The sequence below is a fragment of the Opisthorchis viverrini genome, assembly GCF_000715545.1.
Source record: "Opisthorchis viverrini unplaced genomic scaffold opera_v5_106, whole genome shotgun sequence".
Taxonomy (NCBI): domain Eukaryota; kingdom Metazoa; phylum Platyhelminthes; class Trematoda; order Opisthorchiida; family Opisthorchiidae; genus Opisthorchis; species Opisthorchis viverrini.
This window is the reverse complement of record NW_008751768.1, coordinates 263512-288438: the sequence shown is the minus strand read 5'-3', so window position 1 is coordinate 288438 and position 24927 is coordinate 263512. Positions and strand designations below refer to the sequence as shown.

General features: G+C 41.8%; 1 protein-coding gene across 1 annotated transcript in view; it reads right to left on the bottom strand.

The window, feature by feature from the left end:
* The window catches only part of T265_13847 (hypothetical protein), a gene marked incomplete at both ends in the record, with an annotated part of 47946 nt that extends 24341 nt beyond the window's left edge, over positions 1–23605 (bottom strand). The window contains 6 exons of the mRNA XM_009170860.1: positions 125–432; positions 5328–6087; positions 7911–8410; positions 11744–12053; positions 20812–21114; positions 23406–23605. Coding sequence (XP_009169124.1) covers positions 125–432; positions 5328–6087; positions 7911–8410; positions 11744–12053; positions 20812–21114; positions 23406–23603 — 2379 coding nt within the window. The remainder of the gene's footprint in view (positions 1–124; positions 433–5327; positions 6088–7910; positions 8411–11743; positions 12054–20811; positions 21115–23405) is intronic.
* Positions 23606–24927: the final 1322 nt, after the last annotated feature.

Below are 24927 nucleotides of genomic sequence, written 5' to 3'. Positions count from 1 at the left end.
AAGGCTCTTCCTCGTACTGATCCGGAGAGTTCGCAAATTTTATATCCATTATTAAACAAAATGGTTTCGTAATGTGATCAATACTTTGAATACAAGGTTCTTAAAAGTGTCCATTAAAACGAACCTGTGTAGCGATATATGCTTTTGCTTTCTGATGTCCATCAATGAAACTGGCGTTGATATAATCCGAATAGCATCCTCCAGTGTGTGTATGAAGTATAACGCGGTTGTGATCAAAAGGAAGAATAGTAGCACATCGATTCTTTTCCTTATTGCGATCCAGTAGACCGTTAAGAGTTGAGTAGCACATTGTAGCTGCATTGCGCTCAATCATTTGAAACTCGTCTCGGAATACCGAGCTGCGATCATGTTTTGTGTGGCATACAAAATCCACGAACTGACCAATCGGTATCGGCAGTCGACCAGTGAATGCTGTGTTGAGTCAAATATCAGAAAATTACATGGAGGCAATAAACACCAGAATCATAGGAAGAATCAAAACAAAGTATAAAATGCTATTTGTGGTCCTACAAGCATCTTGAGTTTATCGCGTGTTGCAAGGCAACTTTTTTGATCAGGTTGTAGCATTCACCAGGTCTGAATTGTGTAAAGCCCATCAACCTGCAGTGTATATTCAACGCTACGAAAATAATACCGCTCATATAAACTGAGGACTCCTCCTAAATATTATGGATTTAGGTGCATTATTGAGCAATCGGTTGACGGACATTCAAGAGGAAAGAAACTTACGTGTGTAAACAGATTGGTGGGAGGGTCACAGACTATCCAGCTGGCGGATTTAATGAAGACAGTTTAGAACTAGAAACCAGAATTCGAAATTTTGTCATGCTACCCAGTATGCACTACCATACCACAGCCCGCTTAGTTTAATAGCTATTTGGCATCCCACTAGTTTATTGGGGTGACTTCTTACTGAGTGAGGTTGACGAAGGTAGCACTCTAAAACTAGCAGTTCATGAGAATGAGTGGCACCATTTCTTGTCTGATTTCAAGTTAATCACAATGACGATAAGCTGCTCGTGGCTAAACTGTTACGTGTTCACAATACTAGCCTGGAAATTACGGATTCAAAACTCTGGAGTTTTGTGAGATGCACACTGCTGGTGAATTTCAATAAGGATGAACTAATTGCAGAGTGTTTCTCAACTTTTTGACATGGACTGGCCCCAGTTACAGGAAAAATCTAAATTAAAATTAACGAACGTCCTCACACTGCCAACAACACGAGGGCAGTCAAACTAGTGACAGGTAATCCTAAGAACCATGTTTCTTATAGAAAGATGACGAATAGCATCAGGAATTTGCTATATAAACTTCAAGCGATACGCCTGAAAGCAGAGCCGCTAGAGTGTAAAACAACGGTTGGTTTTCCCGAGAGTGTATTGGACGAGAAGCAATTCAGCTTCTAGGAAATGCGTAATGCCAAGCCGTGTTTATATTTACAGAAATCTGTTTAAAATAGGTCTGGTTTTTCATTAGTCGTCAAGCCCAAAGTATATCTTAATGTGCGTACTGTCATTAGGCTTCCCTTTTCCGTCTCAAGTTTAGCATGCGTGCAGAGATTTAAATAACCTGTGCCCCAAACGTGACGTTCATGAGAAGCTTTCATAATAACTATCAAAACCCCCCACCATATTAAAGCTTGAAACATCGGCGGGCAAGTTTTGCATTTTCAATTATTAGCTAAATTTCAGACCGGCATTAGGGCCAAATTTTCTCCTTTGCTTTGGTAACCACATTGTTTCCGGGATGCTTCTGCTCTCATTATTTGTGAAGTGACTTCATGCTTTTTGTACCTACCTATCACTTGACTAGCTTTGCACGGCATAACTTCACTGGTTTCTGGTGCCTGGTCGAGAACTTGAGAAGGACAATTGCACGTTTCCTTGAAGGACGAATGAACTACGTGATGGAGTTCGAGCACTGCTGGCACAAGTTTCTGAACTTGCTGCCATTCTTCCGGACATTCAAAATTAGGCATACGAACCGCCGTACTTGTTCCAGCGATATGCGAGTACTTTCAGTTACTTACATCTTAACGTGCACTCCACGGCAATCTTCAACCATCTGTGGTATTTCGGGTGTTTTTTTACCGATTTTTGAACATCTTTGAATTTTCAGGGAGGTAGATCACTGTTTTTGTTGCATTTCCAAATTATCATACAGCGAGCGGGCTTTTAAGCCCTGTTTCATGAATTTCATACAAACAGGGTTGCAGAATGTGCACCCAAGATACGCTCCGTCCTAAGGCATTTCATTGCAAGTAAGCCTAATCAAACAATAACATTGGGGAAGGAACGAATCGGTTTCGAATCCTATGAAGCTTTTATGTTTCAGTCAGCGTAAACTCGATAGACAGTGTCAACTAGTAGTGGCAACGATCAAGTGGATAGTCATGATAGTCGAAAATGTTGTACTGCTTGTTGGTACGAATGAAAGAGCGCAGCTTAGAAGTGAAGTCCCGCATAATTCATCCCATTTCGAAATATCGCCTCGCGGTTGGTTAACCGTGGATCATAATTGAGGACAGGGTTTTCCCCCTGTGAAATGCCCAGCTATGCACAAGGCTGACGCGATTGCAATTCAACTGCTTGGTATTCCCCTTAGGTATATATTTCTTAAGCTCAACATATAAGTTCCTTGTACACCATCGTACTCCACCCTTCCTAACTTCAATCAACGTGGTTTAGTTTAGAACCGACTGCTCTGGTATGGTGCCCATGATACGAATAACTGTTCGCTTGTGGATTGGAGGGGCTTATAAAAAACCCACTGTTGTGTCTAGGTCTAACTTGTGCCATATCAAGACATAAGCTTTCTTCGCATAACAATGAACTGTGTTAATGGTGTATCAGTGAAAAGAAAATTTGATCCCATTTCAGTCTCAAGAATACTGTTCTATAAAAATAATTACACTGAGGTTGGAAATGCATGAGATAAGTGGCCTATTGGCGTTGAAGAAAATTTATCAGGGTGAACTAAGAGTACTAAATTGAGCTGGCAATCATCATCCTGTCCTGGTGTTTGGAATAGTAACACCTATAGGGTTTTGGAAATCTTCCACGAGAAGTAATTTCTTTCTTGGGTCTCTCCAACGGTTTCAGCGGAAAGGTATTTTGGAACAAAAACCCCTCTCATATGGAACCTGACAGACACGAATGACAGCGGGTGAGCTACCAAACCTCGGGTATGCGCACTTGATCAATAGCGAATATTTGCATCTTGTGTTACAGTATCCCGAAAACAGCCGATTATAACGTCCAAAAATCCACCTCAGTTTTATGAGGTATTGAAGGCACATGCAAAGCTACTCTACTGATCACGAATAACGAAACTGCAGGTAGTAATTGTTGATCTCCGACTGATACTAAAGCAACCTGTGCGAAACTATTTAGTGCGAATAAAATGTCCTAAGTATTATAGCGATGGAGCCATCATATACGTGACAAGAAGAGATTGTTACGAGTGAAATCTTGGAGCTTACTGTAGACATTTATCTGACTTTCTAAAATCAAGGCACACTCTCAACATCTGGCCGCCGACGTAAGTTATTCACCCACAGTTAAGCGGATTTTCATTTAATTGGTCCATCACTGACTAATGGTCCCACCAGGTGAGCTAAAATGTCTAATTCCAAATCTATCGCTGCATGTTGGGAAAACCTCGAGAGGGACATAAGATAAAAGAAACCTGAAACATTTTAATAGTCGTATTTTCTGTACGCAATGTGCACACATTACCATGCACGTTTTCGTCGTGGAGGATCAAATCATTTAAGCCCTATAAACAGCACATTTGGCTTTTGAAAATTTTAGGATATAATGTCAGCAGCCACGGGTTTGGTGTGTCATTATTTGCAATAGATTCTATACTCCATGTGGTTGACTTTCCAGGAGACTTCGAGACTTGATTTTTACCGTAGATAGTCAACCGGTCGCGTGGAGAAGAATGCAATGAGATATTCTAACAGAGTTAAAAGAGTTAACAGAGTTAAACATTTCCAGTGTGCAATTTGCATGCCAAAAAAGGCGGAAAAGCGGATATTTTTACACACATTACAAATTCAAATCCACCGTTCTTCATTGTTCGAGTACTTCTCGAATACTCTCGGGTGGAGACTGGGCACTGTCTGGAAGACAAAAAATCGTATCGTAGTGTGTTTGCGTACCTCAGTAGCCCACTGAATTGTACTGGAGGATAATCACACATAATTCACAGAGTCCTCCTCCATCATGTTCCTCGATGGAAAGTGGTCAGAAAAACAGCTCCTGACCCTCTACTTTGAAATCACAACATGTGTATCCGTTTGTTTTCTAAAAGTTTAGTTAATTGAGCACAATGCAGCCGACCTCAGCGGCTAGGGTTTTGAGTTGAAGAACCTAATCGTCCTTTTGTCCAAGTGCGAGTGCCCTGGGAGCATTTCAGCCTACACACAAGTGTGAAATTTGCAGACAAATGTGCTGATGTGACCATTGGTTGCCAATGTATATTACTGATTTTCGGTATTCAATTCTTACGATAAGTTGAAAGCTCACAAGCTGCAAGGACGTGTCTGAACATTGAAATCGCAAGTGAAATTGTTAGAGACCCTCTCCAAAATCAATTCGATAACAGCACTAAGTCTCGAACGTAAGGAAATCCTCCAATGCTGCAGCATTACTCCAGCAATATAACGACTGTTTTCGCGACACGTCATAGGGCTGTGTTTAAGGTACTTTCGAATGAAAACAAGAGAACATGCACCACGCGCATGCAAGAATTCGGTGGAAAGATGACTAATTTAGGGTTCAGATACGCCATGGCAACCAAACATTCGTATCCGCGGCCGAAGTATCTAAAGTGCATATTAGGAAACGGTGACCCCTAATCGGTCCTCCAATGACAGAATCGTGTAGCTTTCTAAAAAAGGCGTTGGTCCGGGCGAAAATCAAGTCTGTTGCTGATTAGTTGGGTGGGATAAACAGTTTGTGCAATGTTTCCACTACCAAAAAACGCTCACTACAATGAGCAGAGAATACACCAGCTATCTGCACCGTTAGTAAATCCTTAAGGGGAAAATACTCAATGTGACTGAATTGTAGGTGACGTGGTCACACCGTTGTCAGAGTCTGTAGAATACAACCAGTGTATATTCTCTGTATTAAAACATCACTTCAGCATATTTGAAATTCTACCATCTGAAGTAACTGTCATCGCGAATAATTCAAAGGAAAATTAAAACAAAACGCTACCCAAGAGCGTCATGCATATTCCTTCATAGTCAAGGCATGTTATTTGAAAAACGTCATCATAAGAAAGAAACTTACATGAACTGTTGCCGAGTACGTTTTTCATTCCAACACCCATTCTCACTAGGTCTTGGCCCCCGAAGCGGTCGCATGTATTCATAGGAAGTCCTGTGCCTTGTGCTGTTTGCTGTGTAGAATTTTTCATACTCAGTAGACGAGGAGCTTGTATAGCCTCGTTTGTGAGACTGGCGTTAGGGGTGACCTCAACGTCTACAGACCGTAACGAGGGAGCATTCATTGAGGTACTGACCACCATTCCTGTAGCCAACCCACCAGGACTTGGATACAGCGCTTTTAGTCCAGAAAGCCCTAGACTTGACTCAGATGGGCTATGGAAGCCGCTTGAGGAGCGCTCCAGAATATACCCACCGGGGTGTTTATTGAATGGAGCACACCCGTGTTGTTTTTCAGCCAGTGCTGAAATATACGGTTTCAGTCGTTCATCTGCTATAATTGATTTGCTGATGTCCTCGCAAATCCTTGCATCCCATTGAGTGGCCGAACCAAGCACGTGACGTTCAGTCATTTGGCGTTTGCGGTGCTTCAGAAGGCAGCCAAGCACAACGCTTAGCAGTGCAAAGAAAATGAGACCGCATGTCAAACTGATGAGCAATACGGTTATTTTTGGTGGATTTTTTGTTGACCACGTAGAAGCTCCGGAGGCTGGGGCCGACGGCGGAACACTTCCCATCACTAAACTCTGAGGATTGCTACTCCCCATCGGAGAAATTGGGTTCGACCAGTTGCTGGTAGCACACAATCTCTGTCCATCTGGGTACTACAGTGCAAAGAACGAACAAATCATAACATTTAGTACAGAATATAAAGTTTGCCGGAGAAATTGTCGAACGTTAAGAACAATCTGTGGGGAATTTAAGTTGTTACAGACACAAAATTACGATTTTTTTGCAACACAAGTTCTCTTGAAAGCGAAAGAATCCAGGGTGTTAACAACTATGTAGATAAGTTTTAAATTAGGAAATAGAAAGTTATTCGTTTTCCAGCTTGCCCGGATGTCCGGTGCTGTAACCTTCAGGGAAGACAAATTAGAAAGAATAACTGAAAGATGACGCAAGTTTTGACAAGTGAATTCAGAGAAATCTTTCCTTCTGAACCGCACAATACAAGGCACTAAATTACTAGTAATACCTCTGAATAGATGCCTGATTGCTCGTAATAAGGTTAGTTTCTGTAATTGCAAACATTGGGTTCCAGCTAACTTGCAGCACTGTGGGTTTTTCTGTATTTTCCCAGGAAAATTTGAATCACTATTTTGCCAAGCAACGATAAAAGTAATCCATAAACACAGTGGTTCCTATTAAGTGACATACGCTCTCTAACTGGTTTTAAATCTTAGAACCCAGTGGTGAGCTGAGGAATTGCAAATCGACTGATTTTACAGTTTCTGGCTCGACCAGTTAACACTGCCTAAAAAGTGACTAGAATGTGACCTGACTTATTAAGTCAATCGAATTCTGAAGAACTTTTGCTGCATACTTGTCCATGTAAGCAGATGTTGGACAAAGGGGAAATGTTCTTAAAAAGGCAAGAAATTAAAAGCAATGACTTGGCTTAAAGAGTACAAAGAACAACAAATCGAATTTCGGAAACACCAGGTCAATAAATGTTGATTTATCCAAATTTCTCAGCATTTGATCAACAGTCAGAATGCTTATAAACGGGTTTCGATATCACTGGTCGGTTACCCGAAGGCCGATCATTGCCACCAGATTGGAAATATTTTTGCAGAAATGGCTTAAACCGCAACATGATTCAGTTAAATATCGGTCATTAACTCAAAAACGATGATAAATCCCTAGTAAAACGCTCAGATAAACCAGTTTTCAAGCTAAAATTATACTGACAATAGCACAGCCAATTGGCGTTCTTTACACAAAAAATATCTATGCTAATTGATCAATTTTCAGAAAAAATCATTCACGTCGGTGATAAGCACTTTCGTTCCACATTTATACTACCTGGGGAGAGTTGTTATGAGGAATTCGCGATTATTCAGTTAAATGAACATTTTCGAAGATAGAAAAAGGTCTCCATATGATATTGGTCATTATCTGTTGGGACTAAATCTTATGCGCGTAGTAACGCTTCAACCATTCAATTTGTCTTGTAGTTCCACTTTTGTGGAATACCTTACCATATGCTGTGGTAATATCCAGTCAACTAATGATTGTCCCCATTCATCAGTGGGTCTTGAAAGAGATCAGTCAGGACCAACGTCATCTTTAAAATTGCTTGTATTCAGATTGATGGAAACCACCAAAATAAAACTTAATCTTCTCCCTGAAATGGACACAGCAGGATTGTGCAGGATGCAGTCAGTGTTGAATAAACAAAGGTCGTCTAATTCTGATCTCTCTAGCCTGAAGAAAATCCAAAGTCAGATATGAAGGAAAGTTGTTAGGCTGAATATGGAGAGGAATAGCACCCAGACCATTGTGAGTTTTCTGAAGTCACCAAATTTTGTTAGTGGCCCTTGACCCCGATTGTCAGGTGGAATTCCACTCACTTGTCCACTATCATTTCTGAGAACAACCCGGTGTAAATTACTGTCTGAGTTGCGATTCTGTAGTTAGAACTTACACGCGAGCAGACTCTAGAGGCAACCCGGTAGATACAGTGTGCCTCTATGGGTTTGTTAACTGCACGAAGCATTTCTGAATACGTTTCAGCAGTTTCAATTCCTCGGATCTCTCTCATGCTGGAATTGTTTATCGGTAACTCCGCTAAGCGACGTAAACGGGACAGCTGCTCAGTTCCGAGCATTATGATGGAGGATTCTTGGTTTGGTTTAAATAAACTTGACGTAGTGGAGAAAATGGCAAGGTACGGACCATCGGTCGAGGCGTGTCTTGCAGACTGGGATAGTTCCGCTAGCGTGTAAAGGTCGGGTTCTCTGAGGACATTGTGTTCCGTCGTTTCAGTACAACGTTCCTGAGCGGCTATGACAAAATATTCGTGTATCGGCCCGTTTTCTTCGGACACTCGAAAAATTCGTAATTCAATTAATATAGCTGAGGTAGGCGAATCCACTGGGGCCATATGCACCATTTCCAAATCGGGGGTACGGATGAACGTCGGTCCTGCATGTAGAAAAAGGCGTTAAAATGTAATGTTCAGTCGTCAACACAGAATAAGCTTACATATTTGCTCATCTTATCGGTTTGAGAGCATTTGGAAGCACGAGTTACTTACATAACTATTATCTGCATCATAGATAAGTGTGATAGGACTAACCGGTTCCAGGATAAGCCAGCTTCAAGAGAGGCGGTTAGATATTTTGTAAACGTTGCAAAATTACATTCGCGGTAATTTTTTATTATAAACGTGACAAAAAGATTTGTACTGACGGCTTTTTGTACCAACCACTCAACTGTATCTATTTCAAGTAACTCAGTAAGTCCATATATCCAATGATGCTTGCAGCAAGGAAATGGTGAAGTGGTCCATCGTCGGATTTGACTACAAATGTGGTTAGTTGTACCCCGCACTTGAGAGCCGGGCCAAAAACGGACGAAGAAAATCGCGAGTCTTCTTACGGTATCCAAACTTAATGACATATACAATCTGAGGTTTCTGAAATATCGAATATAGATAACAATAAGGATGTACTACAAAGGATTTTGATTCATTGTAACTTAAGTCCTGCTGATTGCCTCAAGTGAGTACATCTGTTTTTCAGTGAGAATAACTGTCTGTACACTTGGAAAACAAATACTTAAAAGGATTTCAAGCTGGTAGGGTTCTTACACTTTTGAAGCCACACCTAAAACCTGGACGATTTTTTTCAGATAATGAGTGTGGATTTGCCGGATACAACTGCTGATAACTTTGAAATTCCTATTAGCAAAATGATCCGGATTTTATTGTCTAGGTCATTTGTGGTGCAGTTGGGTATTACATCACAACATCATCACACATCACCATATTACCGAACGTTTTCCCGGATGGAAAGTCAGACCACTATTCCTAGTCTTTGATTGTGGGAAACGGAGTTTCTTGTTAGGGATTCATCGTGATTCAACTGGCTAAATCCTTGCACCCCGTACGCTGTCGATCTGGCTCTCATCAAGTGATCAAATTTTGTTTACAAAATACCATACAGGACATTCTTCAGGTTGACTTCAACAGACGGATATCCTAAAAATGTAATCATTCTCCGGAACACTTCATTGACAGACGAAATATCGCTCGTGACCCCTATTTGGCGTACCGTCCTGTGTCTCTTACATAAATAGACCACTTGACAAGGCCATAAAAAATAGAACACGGTGTTACAAACGTCAAAAATGAAGGAATTTTAGCCTAAGCTTGGACACACGTATCTGATTCCTTGATCAACCGACACTCGTAGGGGTGTAAAAAGGTCAATTGGTGAGAATTTACATAAAACAACTTAGTCTCTTGAGAAATCGTGTATATTCATTGATGCGTGCTTCATGTAATGTATATCTCCCAGAAATTTATGTTCCTTCAAACTTAGTTGGTTTGACCTGGAGGACTTTTAAAAAATTTGGCTAAATCACTCAATCCTAATGATCTCCAAACGGATGTACTACAGAAGGGACACTTCACCTCTGAGCTGGAATGATGTCCAGAATATTGTGGATTTTTTTTCAAATAGCACTACTTATTAGATTGTTGGGAGTCTTTTACCGGATCAATACTGGCTGTTAAAAACCAAGGATCCTGAAAATCCTATTTGAGTGCACTTGTAACATTATATTGCCGAGGGACACAGCACAGCAGGCCATGCCGATGAGGTTTAAGAAGGCTTACCGGCAGAATGTTAAAAGGATTTTGGGAACCATATAAAAATACGCATCGATATCTTTAACACGTTTTATCCATTTTTGAATGCACAGGACCACTTAGGCATCATGAACGAGAAATTCGGCTGCGTTCTGGGTGAGTCTACCTCAAAACCAGATTTGTCTGCAGATAAGCTTATCTCGCTATTTTCGCGCAACCTAAATTCAAGTAGAACATAAGATCAACGGAAACTCTGGGACTGCGCCTACCTGATGAGCCCCAAGAAGGGCGAAACCGGTTGTGGGATGTCGAGGAATTTTGAGCAACCTTATCAGTGGTGTACTACTTCTATGCAAGTTCTGCGCCTGTCCGATGTTGTACAATGAACGCATGCAGACCAGCTTTGACAACTCAGCAGGGATTTGTGTAAACTGTACCTACTGTGACTATGTCTGTATGGCTTAGTGAACACCAATAAGCAAGAGACATACTACTATGCAAAAAACTGCCTGTTCTCCATCCGTGGACTACTCATCCCCACTCAAAATGAAATTCACACACAATATTAGTAGAAAAATGTTCGTATCCGCAAACGTCGGCTCAAAGGTGTCAATTTCATATGACTGGCCGATAACTCATTTCACAAAATTGATCACGCGGAAGCTATTTTGAAATCTATTTTTCTGTCCCGCGCATTAATAAGATGCGACCTAATTTATACATTTTTTGAGCTTGCAGTCACGCGATGAAAATTCCGACTTTCCAAAGATTTATTTCAGAAGAGAGCTGTTTTTATGACACCGATAATTCAAAAGATTTTGGAATCCACTTCCAAATCCATGAATGAACTATTTTTTGCTGGCTGCGGATGTTCAACGAAAATAGATGTATACTGTGTAAAAATTGATAAATTTCTTGGAAAATTTCCAAAGTCCAAGCTTTCACCCATCCGGCACACACTGAATTGAACAAATTTGCGGTGTAAGTGGTCGCCCAACATTACCATTTTCCGTAAAACGTTAATAATACTGGGATTTGGTGTTTTGGACACAAAATTGTTGCGTTTCACCCATGAACTCTCCATCCGTCGCAACACGAAACCGCTCTAAATATTGGGCCTGAGATATCTCATGTCTTGCCTATTTAACGCGAATGTGATCAGTTCTGTTACTACAGCCTCTGGACCAGTATCCATCCTAATTATCAGATTCCACAGTCCTAATCCTTAAACCTTATAAGTAAACGATCAGACATTTCCTAAAGGGAGGGCAACAGTGGAGAATAGCTGAATGCAAGTAGTTTCAGGAAGCATTCTTCCACATAAATCATCCTGGTCGTTCTCTCAAACCGTCAATAACTGGCATTGTTTAGTTGCAAATATTTTATCAATCCACTTGGAAACTCATATTCCTTTCTTAGAACTTCATCCACCCTGTGCACTGTAAAGGTGGTTGCTTAAAACACGTCCAAAGTTGGGAAAACAGCGTCTAGAAAATGCTTTGTATTACAGTAATCAGCCGTGGTTCTCTGTGTAACCTACTGAAGGATCAGAATTTGCAGATGAACGCTAAGCGTTGTGCACGGCAGGTAATTAGCTGAGTAGCGATGTAAGGAAACAAATAATAATGCAATCCACAGGGGTGCTGATATAACGGTAGTATTACTTGTCCACTCTGTGTGACAAATAATGGTCACTGAGATTCCTTCTTGTCTTTCGGTAGAGTGAGTTGCGCGGTCCAGTACATACACGGGGCGCACAATAAACTCATATTGACTGTTCGGCTCCAATCGTTCCAGTTGAAAGTGTTGAAGTTCGGGTTTGTTGTCAACACCTATCAGACCGTCTAAAGGCCAGGTAGACGGTTTGAATGCTTCGGATTTCACTGGACTTTGTCGATGTCGTCCTTCGCTTAGATGAACCGATTTGAGAATACCGAGACTGGTAAAATATTCTTTACGTCCTGTGTATTGAATCTGAAATTTAAAGTATGAGGAATAAAGCGGTGAATTTGATGTGCACAGAGTACCAGCTGAACCATACATACAAGTACGGTTAATCCCATTCGTACAGTGTAGCTGTGAAAGATTCAGTGCCCTTCTTAGTAGTATCTTTGGTTCCTTTTAAGTATTCACATTGACTAAACCATTGTATTATTCTTTGCTATAAAACCGGGTATCCGCCCCATTCGTGATTCCCTAACCGGCATGAAAATCCTAGATAAATGCCACACACTCCAAGTTATTGAATAGCCACTCAGGTGCAGTGGATAGTATGTAGAAGTCAAGTAACACTTACGTGGTATCAGTGGGCTAATGAATTTTACAATGGCTTTGAATAATTTACATAAGTACCCGCAAGGATGGGGGTCGCGTCAAACGGTTTGCCTCGTGAATGCCACCGGAGAGAGTTAGAACGAGAATCATCCTGAGAGTTTTAAATTCAGTCGGCGTCGTGTAACTCTGCCGCAAATTTGAATGCACATCGGGTCAACAACAGAACTCAGGTTTTTTTGTTGAAATGTCCTTAAAAAGAGTCACCGCAATTGCTTTTCGCACCACAATTACTGCAGCTTGCCATATGCACGTATTAGAATTATCAAAGTGAAACCTACCTAATTTGTTTGGTTCCTGAGATGGGTAAGTTGAGTACAAACTCCAGGCCTTGTTTGAGACGCTTGTGGCACTCTCAGACTGAGGACATCCACAGGGAGTTCGTCTTGTATGGCGAAACCTTGTTTATCGACTGACAGAAAATTGCAACCCAAGATTCAGTATATTTCATTGGTTAATTTGACCTTTCTTACCTATTTAGTATCCATCAGTGCTGGCGGCCTTCAATGATACTGAACGTAAATCCATGGAGCTCCTCAGTAAAAGATCACTCAGGTTAAAAAAGACGTAAATGACACCAAAAAATCAGAAAAGCAGGAAATTGAATGAGACAGTTTTCGATTAATTCCTGGGTATGTGGCTCCTGAGGAAGGGAACTGCGTTGATTACTAGTCTGTATGTGCATCTCAGTGCATAAGTTCAGGCATAATTAGCTAGTTTATTACAATGGACAATTTATTTCACAATAAAATGCTATGGATCATTGATTCAATTCAAATATAAACTGCGATCGTTTTAATCTATTCGTGAGTTAGCACTCTGTGACAGTGGTAGTAGTAGTTCCTCGGTTATCAGCCTCAATACCATGTTACGAGTGCGTAACTGACAAGCACGGATGAACGAATCATCATCTAGCGGCCATGACCACTCGGTAAACACTCGCCAAACTATGAAGCATTCGAAAAAATCCATTGTCATGTTAAATTCCATTCTGGCAATTTTTTCGCCAGATTTGACCTTCTGGCATTTGCTCGAGGGTTACATTCTGGCATCGTGACACCGGAGCAAATCCTGTTGCTTCTAGACCTCCACGCCTCCAAGACCTTTCCACATATGTGGAATCCCGTCTACCGACGTCATCGTCAGTTCGTTCATCGTGTGCTGGGCAACTGAAAGCAAGTCCGCCGTGCCAGCTACGCCGCGGGTCATGGAAGGATCTGTGTAAAAAAACAACTGCGGTCTACCTCTGGACGCCAAACAGTATCAGAAACAGGTGCTCTCTGCTCCAAAACACGTAGATGGCCGGCCAAGTCACACAGTGCTACCAGATGACGGGTTTATTCGAACCATTTATAGGTGAGGAAGTCGGCCTAACAATCAGCTTATAAGATTTGTCCCAAGATCTGGGGACAAATCTCGAAATGACTTGCAAGTACAATGTCAAAGCCCTCGCTGGGTGCTTCAAATTAATCCTATTAACTGAAGGTTTTCAACCACATTTGCTCGAGTTCCGAAGGTTCCAAATCGGACTTCATCAAACCAAATGAGACCGATCTGTTTCATTGATTCTCGTTAAATGCTTCCATGAGGCCTTGCTGATTGCTTCAGCCGTAGATTACAACTGTCCTCACCCCAGTTTGCATTTCCACATCGAAATGGTTGTTTGGGAGCTACATCGCTGTTACATGCCCTGCTTTGTCAGTCTTCAGCAACTGGTTCTAACCTCAGCTTTCCGATTATTGATATCTCGAAAGCATGTGATTCCCTTTCGCATGACAATTGTCAGATCTGCCGAAGCGTCTGAGACACCGTCACCACTAGTTTGATAAATTGCACAGTTATATTCGGATTCTGTAGCAGTCCTTCACAGTTCCGAAATTCACCGCCACAGTGGTGTGAGGAAGGTAGACCGTCTACATCATTGTTTATCATGTCAATGGGTGGGGTTGTTGGACAGTTAGTGGTCAAACATGACACATTAGTGGAGGGTTTTGCCGTCGCTGATGATTGCGTCGTGTGCGCAGAAAGTGAGACTGCGGTCCATTTGGGAAGATGATGTGTGATGCCTGGAAGATGGAGGCAGTAGGGATCTTTTGGGACAGAAAACATCCGGCGACCGCAGTCGTAGTCGAAACCCTTTGCTACGCCGAGGAACTCATCATGCCTCTGGGCAAGACTGACCTTGTGGTATATATGGGCATCCCCCTTACTTTCAAGATGAAAAGAGTCTGCTATAACTAAAAGCAGCTGCTCAAACCGTTCGATGAGATGACGCATGCCTTGCTGGAGAACCGAAATTACAAGGAACTAGCTGATACCTCTGTCACTCGGCCAACTCCACCTAGCACGCGCAAAATGTTAGGCGACTTCATCGGGCACCAAAGTAAACCCTAGTCACCTACATCCACGCCGGTAGACAACACAGGGGAGCCTGAGTATCGACAACCCTGATGCAGCGGAGGGCGCGTATGGAAACGCCTCTGTCTACGCAATACCTGGTGCTGCGCTGTGTGGTCAGTGATTCCGTATTTGGCAAGGATTTTCGGGATCTGAGGCTTCCGGTCCGAGGTCAAGGTGCTGACGACTGTTTGGGGCGATAGTCCGCACAACAGCGTTGACGGTCAAGGTTTAAGAGAGTTCGTTGTTTCGTCTCTCTCAAATGGATGTTTTGTGTTTCCAGATCGCGTGTTTCTCCGGACATTTATCCGCGGTATCCAGCTCTGATATGACCTGCATAGGACGAGAGTTACAAGCGCCCGCGTAGTGGTGGTGGTGGCTAAACAATCTTCTGCCATAAAACCTTTGATCAGCTGGTGAGTTTGGTGCATATTCTGCAGTCCCTCTGGATCGCGCAGGATGCCAGATGTGTTAGCAAACTAGCCTCATGTATCCGTCACCTGGAACATATCATCAAGCGTGACGTAATCGCAGTTCGGAGACTCCGAGCAACTGTGACAGATATAAGCATAGTCTCGGATGGACGCGGAGTGACAGTGTGAAATAAGAAGAAGCAGAAGCATGGTCCTCATGATTTTTCCAGAGCCATCATCTCAATCCCACGTGCAATCGATTGCGAAGTCGACATTTCGGTCCACCGACCGATGATCATTTCATATCGAAGGATCTGTATCCTCAGTCCGCAAAAGCTGTTATTAGACCGCGACTTCAGAAGATCGTTGAAAATTCTTGCGTTTGTTCGCCACTTTGTGCACTCTACATACCTACGATGTTTTATGCGTGGTACATGGCGTTGAATGTTCATTCTCTTGGTGGACTTTAACATGTGACTCAGTAAGACGGACATTTTTACCTGATGTGTGAGTCATGATTGTGCTAGCGCATACAGCGCTTTGAAGGGCAGAATAGTTTGTCCTATCCACAGTTGCTGGTTTTTACGTACGGGTTTTCATAGCGAATATTTTTACATGCTTGGTAATTTACCTTGACTGACTAGAACTGTCGGTGGCACACCTTCGAATGGAACCTTTTTCCCTAGCGTTATCTAGTATTACCCCAAAACACACTTCCTCGTCAATTACTCGGATGTACTTCCTGTTTTTTACCAAGCTGTTCAAAAATATACTATAATAGTATTAACCAGGTCCATCTCAAGTACAAATGGACTTGACTATTGTTTTAATGATCTGCAAGTGCTTTTTAAGAATTGATCATGAGGAGCTTGGAAGCTGATTTGCAGATGTCTCCTCACCCCTCGAGTTGACGCCGTCAGTGCGGCGCGAATTCAACAAAGCTTTGATGATATCTGCTTGAATGGTGATGCCGCACATGCAAATCGTTCGCTGGTCTAGGCCAAAAGGCCGTCACAATTGGCAATAAACCAATCGTGAGCGAGACAGCCTAACTGTGAACAAGCTATCCACTAGTGATTTCACACCGAACTGCCCCTATGTTGCAACAGTGCCGATCGTTCTTTTTTTTGCACTCACGTTTCAAACGATCAACAGTTTTAACAATCCCAACAGTCAACTGTTGGGAAAAAATCGTGATTCGCCAATTGGATTCGGTCGAGGTACGTGTTGGAACGCGGTAACCAATATTATTCGACAACGCAACATCTGCCCACTCTATCTCCTGTCTGAATCAGGTTGACCTCAGTTTCGTCGGACAAAACCCCTGTGCTTAAGGCGACACTCATGAAACAGAACGTGACGTTAAGTAGACAGAATTAAACGCGTGGAACCAGACACCCTACCAGTGGCATGACAGGTTGACATTTGACAAAGAACAAGAATGATTATGTAAATTAGTCATGCGATGATAGGTTTACCTTCAACAGAACGGACGACAACATTCCAGTCCAATGAATTAGAATGTGAATCCGATGTAGAGCCATCACGAGTAACTTGTAACCAACTGCTCAATTCGCATCCATAAAATGTTGTTGGAGATCAAAATTTAGAAGTAAAATGAACAAAGCAACTTCATTTCTTTCGACAGATTCATCTCCTTAAATGCGCAACCAGCTGGGTTTGATATATGATCGTATACTGTTGCGAACTCATCCAGGAATTAGAAGAGAAAATCTACCAGAACAGTCCATGAAAACTAAGGTACGCAGACTGTTCACCCGGTTAAAACTGTTAAGGGTTTAAAAGTGCGGATCCCCAGGAAGGATATTGTCCAAAATTTATTTACTTCCAGAATATTGCACTTTATCACCGCACTTTTAAATTGCCACAAGTAAGGTGCTGGTGAGGAACGGCCAGGTCCATAATAATCTAAGCTTCTGCTTTGCCTTCTAATTTCAAAAGAGTAATGCACTTCTCTGAGCTACCTCAGTTTGCAAAGAAACATTGGGCAACGCGTGACCTTGAGTCACTTTTTTTAGTTGGGATCATAAATAAGACCATTCGCACCTCAGAGGGGAGATTCTCACATATTACTCCTACTGGAGGTCTACTCTGGACGCCGCAATTTGTAGAGGCTATTAATTGATTTATAATAAAGTGATTTCCAAGATATTACAAAGATTTGACCATTGATTGGTTGACCATTTTCTTGAAGGCCTTTCTCAAGCGTGGCACGCAACACCATGTGTCCTGTCAAATAATGGGTCTTTAGGAACTTAAGAAAAGAGCTCTCATATCCTTTAGTTGCTAAATTCACTTATAGTGCTAAGTCTCTCCTTAGTCATACTTGCTAAACATACCTTCGAATTTGGGATTATCGCACAGCTAGTGGGCAAACAAACACGTTGTAAGGCTGATTACATTGGCCGTCATTTTCAGGGGGTAAAAGTCCGAATTTTGGATGATCCGAGCAAACTCCTAATGCAAGATGATTGAAATTCGGACTATGGCGCTAGCACCTAAGTTATAAAAGCCTCATTCAGATGAACAGTACACCCAGATTACGATTCCGGCCACCAAGACAAACGTATGAAGTTCGGACACGTGACTCTTCAATCCACCCTCATACAGATCCAGCATTACTTGTCTGCTGAATCCCCTCACGTTCTCCTGAAATTTCAAGAGATGATAACCAGCTAACCATTACGCAACTAATTTTCCGTGTGGAATCTGTGTTTCCATTCTTTTCTGTACCCGTCCTTCACTGTTTAACATGTGATATCACAACTCGAGCTCCAAGTAAGTTTATAGAACTTTTGTTTATCCCTGAGAGAAAAGTGGGCGCAGTGTTTTCATCACTCGTACTTATCTGCCCTTTTCACCTATCCGGATGACAAAGTCATCTAGGCATTCCTCTCACACCCTGTCATATCAACCTGATTTAAACATTCACAAGTATCTCGCCTTCAACTCTGAGGCCGGTCAGGTGGGTCGTGATGGATGGACACATTGCATCGACAACTACTCACCAGTGCTCCTCTTTCCGCCGTTCGGTACCGGCATGGTGGCATCTCAAAAAGCCGGTTTATTTCTGACCATTTGTTGTTCACTGTATTACAGGGCCCTGTCTTATGACCATTTTCTCTTAAGTCCATTCCTACAGTTTAGGCTTCCACTCTGTCTTTTCTGGCTTCATTTTCTGCGCTTTATTATTTTTCAAAGGATAATTTACCAGTTTCGTTTCAAATGTAAATCCATCTGATCAAATTGCCAAGTGGCTTCCACCTTTCAAAACCGGTAAGACATTCTTTCCACGTTCCTTTAGCAGAAGAACCGTACGGATCACATGTGGTGAGGGTGCCATACTTCATTTAACCCTACCCACTAGGTACTCGCTCGGAACAAACTGAATGCTACTATAGACGAGACTAAACATATATTTGCTAGATAAGTTCATTATTCGTCCTAACCCTAGACTGACAATTTTCTAATTGTTTCATTGAAATCGGCCACTATATAACTAAGCGCAATTCGTCAGTCACAACTGTTTTTGGACAGACATGGTGCTCCCAGATCTCGGTACATGATAAAAACGTTCGTGGGTCCATTGTAATTTCCATGGTCTACTTATGTGTCCGTTGGGCACTGAGGCCAATCGGTGATGACGTAAACAATTATCTGGCGTTACTCACAGACTCCCATCTATCCTTTCTTCACTTGTATATATCGGTTTGTATTAACCATGAGAATAAATCATGAAAACTAATTTTCATTAATTACTTCAAATCTTAATTCAAAATTACTACTGAAAGATACATCTCGTAAGGCACTTAGTAAATGACATGGTTGGCACTTTTTATTTCGTCCATCGTGGATAACATGCTGCAAAAAATTTTGTACACATTGAAGAAGCACCAGACTTTGAAATGATTACGTGAACCTTAATTGCATGATGATGCTTATAACAATGAAGGGAGTTCCGAGGAAAAACCTGTCAACCAGCCACAAAAAGCCCGAAAATACTTTATAGCAATAATGAGTGCATATAAACGCACAAACACCCAGGTTGGTATTGACCAAGAGAACCCAGAAGGTGCTTTTGGAAGTATTAGTTTTTATGAAAACCCTTTTGCATATTTGTCCGAGAATCAAGTGCTTTCCACGGGTGGTATATTTAGCGATGAATTTCCCATTGAAAACTGATATGATTGAGCCAGTAAACGTCTGCCATATTTGGCAAATTGGTGCATGGGGGCGGGTAACTTTTCCAGTTACGAATGTGCTTTCATTTGATTTTTTTACTGCAAACGTTCCATCCTGTGTTAGTGCGAGTGTACGTATCCAAAGCTTACTCATCGCTTTGGACAAATCCATTCAAGTCAGGGAAGGCTCCTCGATATGAGAGGTAAAGTACCCCCGTGTGCTTTTCTGAACTAAAGTTTTAATTAGCTGGCCATAACTTCACTAAGTCGGTATCAAAGGATATTAGCGTTGCGGTGTTTCCTGTTTCGTACTTAGACAGTCAGGGAATGAGAAGCTGTCCGATTATGATTCACATCAAATATTCCGACACAAAGTCTTATTTGGAGAAGTAACCAGGTTGCAGTTGATTCAACTAGTCACGAATTTCCTAGCTCAACCAGAATTTCAGACGACACCAAGAAAATTGTACTCTAGAGAAGAATACTTCTGGGATACTGGGATATTCAAGCCTTGAATAAACTTATCAACGAACTGCGTTTATCCTTATCTAATGCGTCTAGACCGAATGGCCCATTTTGGTCAAGTTCTGGAGATGTCATTGAAAACAAAAATGACACGTTATTGGTACTGGTGATTCACCGATGTTGTTAGTGCTACATGTCAAACACACAATATTCATAAAGAAAATTGAATTCAGCACAGAGCCAGAAAATCGCCTCACGAAATACGGTACCAGATGAACTGTATAAATCCATCCTAACATCTTAAACAATCTACCTGTTGTCCACATCTGACCACACCTTACCTGAGGAAATTCAGACCCAGTTTTCGGATAACTGTCTTGCTAGTGAATTTGCTCTAGAACACTTAATTTAACATGTAACAAAGTGTCTACGATTTCACAGAACCCAGTTTCAGAGAAACTCCAATGAGTGTTAGGATCAAGTTGAGTGTTACCTGGCAAAAATGTGCAGTATTACGTGAAATGTTCTCATTGTTTTGCGTGTTATTTTGTCCAGCCACTTTTCACGGTGAGAGCACACTAGTTGGAGTTCCAGAGGAACGTACCCTGGTAAACCTACACTATTCTTTATCAACTTTGCCGGTGCTGAGTTAAGTCCACTTAAATTTCGTTGGCAAAACTGCACGGTTGTTCAACGTGCGAAGTTATTTTGCACTTTTGTATAGTTCATGTTTATTTTAGCTGACTTGTAGCCCACCATAAACAAATGATCTGTGTTGCTCAAGTGTACCTATACACAATGTAGAAGCCATGTGAAGCCCCAAGTTCCTTCAGGATTGTTTACGCATCGTCAACCGCATAAGATACACTAAAACAGCATCTTCACACTTGAGGACAATCCTAAGTGTAAAAATTTTTTGTTTACTTCGTATTCTACCAGGTGATTGGCTTCCGACGGTGGGAGCCATTCTAGACCAACGTTGTCCACTTCCTCCTTAGCACATTTTAAATTTCGCACTGCGTAATAATCAGGAATTTTGAAAGCGCGTGCAGACGTCAGATCAGCATTTTCTTGAAAGTCCAATCTTCGGGTTGCACTGTAATTGGACTTCATTCCAATGTCTGCTAGCGGTTTCACCAGCAAGGTCGTTGAGGTGGGACCCTCATTTCCACGGGTATCCACGGAGCTCATTCGTATTGCGTAAGTCCAATCACTATGTAGGTTGTCCTGTTAAACGAAAGGACAAATTGAAATAACATGAATAAAAAAGATATATTGGGGTGCACCATACTACCCAAAGAAGTGATTTGCGCCAAACTTTGGTGCAACCCGTGAATTTCCTCTATTAACACTGTACTATTGGAGAATCTTATGTGGCTGGTCGCCCTAGCATAAACTGGAGAAACCGAGCCAAAAGCATTCGACCAATTATTTCACAAAGATTAGAAACCAGTAGCTTTATGTTGATATGGGTGAAGGAGGCAACAATGAGCCGACCGCTATACAACTTTCAAAGGTAATATAAAGCCATATTTAAAATGCATCTTATACTAGAATTTTAACAAACCGATTTACTTCCGAATGGCGGAGAGCATAAGTCTTAAGGTTGACACCGTACGGTTGCTACCTAGAACGGATTTGGATAAAGAGAATGTAGTGATAGGCACTTCTGAGTCTTAGATTATATCCGTTTGTTTTGACAGTTTTTGTCATGCTCTCCATACTTCTACACGATAGGTTTTCCATGGAGGGAATATCTTGGCCTGTAGTGGAACAACTGCTTGAAAGCCTTTAAACGGTTAGTGACTAATGAACTGCCCTCCCCACCTTCGTAAAACTCGTTCAAATATAGAAAACATTCGAGCGCCGATTGCGTTGCGTTCAAAGATCATCTCCACACGCATTATTTGGTTGTGCAGTGTAAACATCTCTTAAGTGAAACATCGCTTATCTTGGTCGTTTGTCGGATACTTCCAAAATCGCACCATATTCCCTCAACTCACTTAATCGGGCTGCTGTACTTTGGGTGTAGAATGAGCATAAAAAAGACGGAAAAGCTGGATCATCAAAATTTTGTCTTGTTAACTTCATGCAAAACTGTCCTGCAGACACTAGTTTACTTATCCGCACAGAAGTTAAAATTTTGACCTCGCCTACCAATATTCGTTAGTCGACGTGCACAAGAAGTTGTCGTGTCTTTAGTATTTTATCCACTTTTCAGCCGATTTTGAATTAGGTAATATTTCTTTGGACTAACTCCGGTGAAACACCCTGAGTGCCCTTGAAAAACCAGTCACAATAATACAGAGAAAAAATCGCATAACCAGTTCATAAAACAAAGCATGTGTCAAGCGTTTGTTGTTAGCCTCAGGGTACAAGACCCTCATCTTGATAATGTGTCGAAAATTGGCAGATCGGGTACGATATTTGGTTTCTAATCAGGTGGGTGTTGATTTGTTTGTTGAGGTTGACAATTAACTTGGAAACTGTTCGTCGCTAGGCCTCCAGAGATCACCAGTGCGCAGTTCGGTGGGTACTTCCTTCTTACCTAATCACCTTTTGTATACCATTTGAAGGGCACCCGTCATATCTTACTGCGTTTGGCTAACTGTAGGAGGAGATTCTAATGAGTTCATTGGTCCGTTTATCTGTGTTGCCTTATAACCTACTTTCCTTTGGTTTGGTCATTAATCCGCTCCATTGTTTTGATTGGCCCGTTCCAGGTATGCATAGCGTTACGATCTGATTTGACTATTGGGTTGCACCGTCCTACTCTCACCATTTTAATGGCTGATGTCCTTGCGTCTGTCGGTTTTCTAAAACTAGCTTCTGGGCTTCCTGATATTCCTATATGAATATAAATAGGGAGTCTTATCTTCTGATGGCCGCTTCATATCAATCCACCCGGTTTATATAACACGGAAATTCTCACCGCTTTTGGAGTTGAGCTAATAGTTCAGACTGTTCATCTTGGTTTGGTTAATACTGTCCTTTGTCAGCGGAAGATTACTAATTCTAGGGAATGTAGTGAGCGCAACTCTCCGATAATCCGCATTCGAGGACTGCTGTTTACCTGATCTTAACTTTGCTAGCATACATCCAGATATTGTTACCATTTTGCTGCTAATCGGGTAGCTTGCCCCCGCTCGTCACTGACCAACTCACGAGCATCTGGACTCCAAGTTAACCGATGGAAAGAAGTAGTTGTTCTAAAAATTTGTAAAAAGTAAGACAGGATTATGCGTAATAGTACATTGACTGATAATCTGGTTAAAGAGATGAACCTATGGAAGCTAATCTCTAGGATAACTTCTGGCGTACTGACGCCTTCACTCTACTGTCAATTGACCGGAGCATCTACGTGAGAAAATCAGGCTTTTAAGTATTGAGGCTGCTAATCAACTGACATTAAAGGTATAACCAGACAGACAGCTTATCACATATCTGATTGCGCTAAAGATATACTTCTCTTAGAGGTGTTGATGGTAGGTATAGAAAAATGAAATGGAGATTCTCACCAAATCAGCTGAAGTTGCCAGTCGCTCCTTCACTTGGCCTGTCCATCCAACAGGCTTGCCGCTTCCATTGTGCTCAACTTTGTGGTAGACCACGTAGTGTGAAATCGTGACATCGGAAGAAGGATGATGCCAACGAACTAAAATTTTCGTAGGATTTACCCGAAATCCCTGTACGTTAGTTGGCGGCGGGGGGTCAGCAGCTTAAGGAAAGGTAAAATAGGACAAGGTTAACAAAATGCGGCTGACTAGTCTCAAGTTTCAACAGCCACTATTTTAACTAATGTACAGGAAGGTAATGCATCTGGCTGCTTAGGGACCGTAGCGGTTTTTTTAACTTTGGGTTTGAGACAATCGAAGCTTCTTTATGTCTGCGCGACAACAAACAGAAGAGCCGATCATACTCAGTAAAGAGTGAACTGTGTTTGACGAGCTTTTGCCAACCAACGTATGGTGGTGCGTGGCCCAGTCGGGCATCCCCCTAATGTGCCATTACTTTCAAAGCGTCAAAAAATAGTCAAACGTCTTCTGTCGCCAACAGTACCCATTAATTCAGTATTGTATATAGTAAATGTGTTTTGGGAACATTTATGCTTGGACCACAGGTAAATACTACCAAATAGATTTGTACAAATAAAGCAATGGTTGTCTTCTGGATAAAACACTATTAATAAGGTTGATGGGAACTTTCTAATATCCTACGACTGGCTTAGCCCTTCTTAGGACTTGTCGACTAGGTTTCCGTTTCGGCACCAAGTTGTGCGCAGACGGAAGAATGCGTCCGATTGTCAGTCAAGTAGACTTTAATAAAGCAAAAGCTGCACAGGAATCTCTGACGCAGTCAGTTCTGTTTTGGCCTAGGTGCGATTCGCATTAAAGAAATGACTATCTAGACGTCAGTGGAGCCATGAGCCATTATGGTAATGTATGAAAAAATCTGAACCCAGAATGCCAACGTATTTTACCCTTGGTTTAAGAAGGCTGTAAGCGAGCCTTCATAGTAGAGCAAAGGGATCTATGAGTAATGGAATATTTGGGTCAGCTGAGTTTTTCGAAATTGATCATCGTGAATGGGTGGAAGAGCTTCGTAAAATCCACGAAAAGGATCCATTATGGTTAGCTATACCCATGATATTTGTTTCGAAACTGGAAAGCTTTAACAGTAGGTTCGGTCGCGCTGAGCGTGCTTAAGAATCCACATTACCCTTCAGAAAAGTCGGCGTTCAAACGGTTGGGCGGCGCATGTTCGAGGAGTTCTGCTGAAGTGCATGGAAATCTAGGGGCTTGATGGCTTTGCGTACACAAGAAAAATCCACGTATGGTGGTTTGCTTGATAATAATACGAAATGTGTTTCATAATTAGCTAATTTATCTTACCCAGGCTTTCCAGTCTATAGCTGGCGTTCAGTTTGGAGGCGAGCTTCGTGAGTGACACTGCTAATGTATAGTTCAAAAATGGGCTTGATGATCACCACATTTGCATTTAACATTTTAGTGCAAGAACTGTAGCTCACCGGAACAGGGT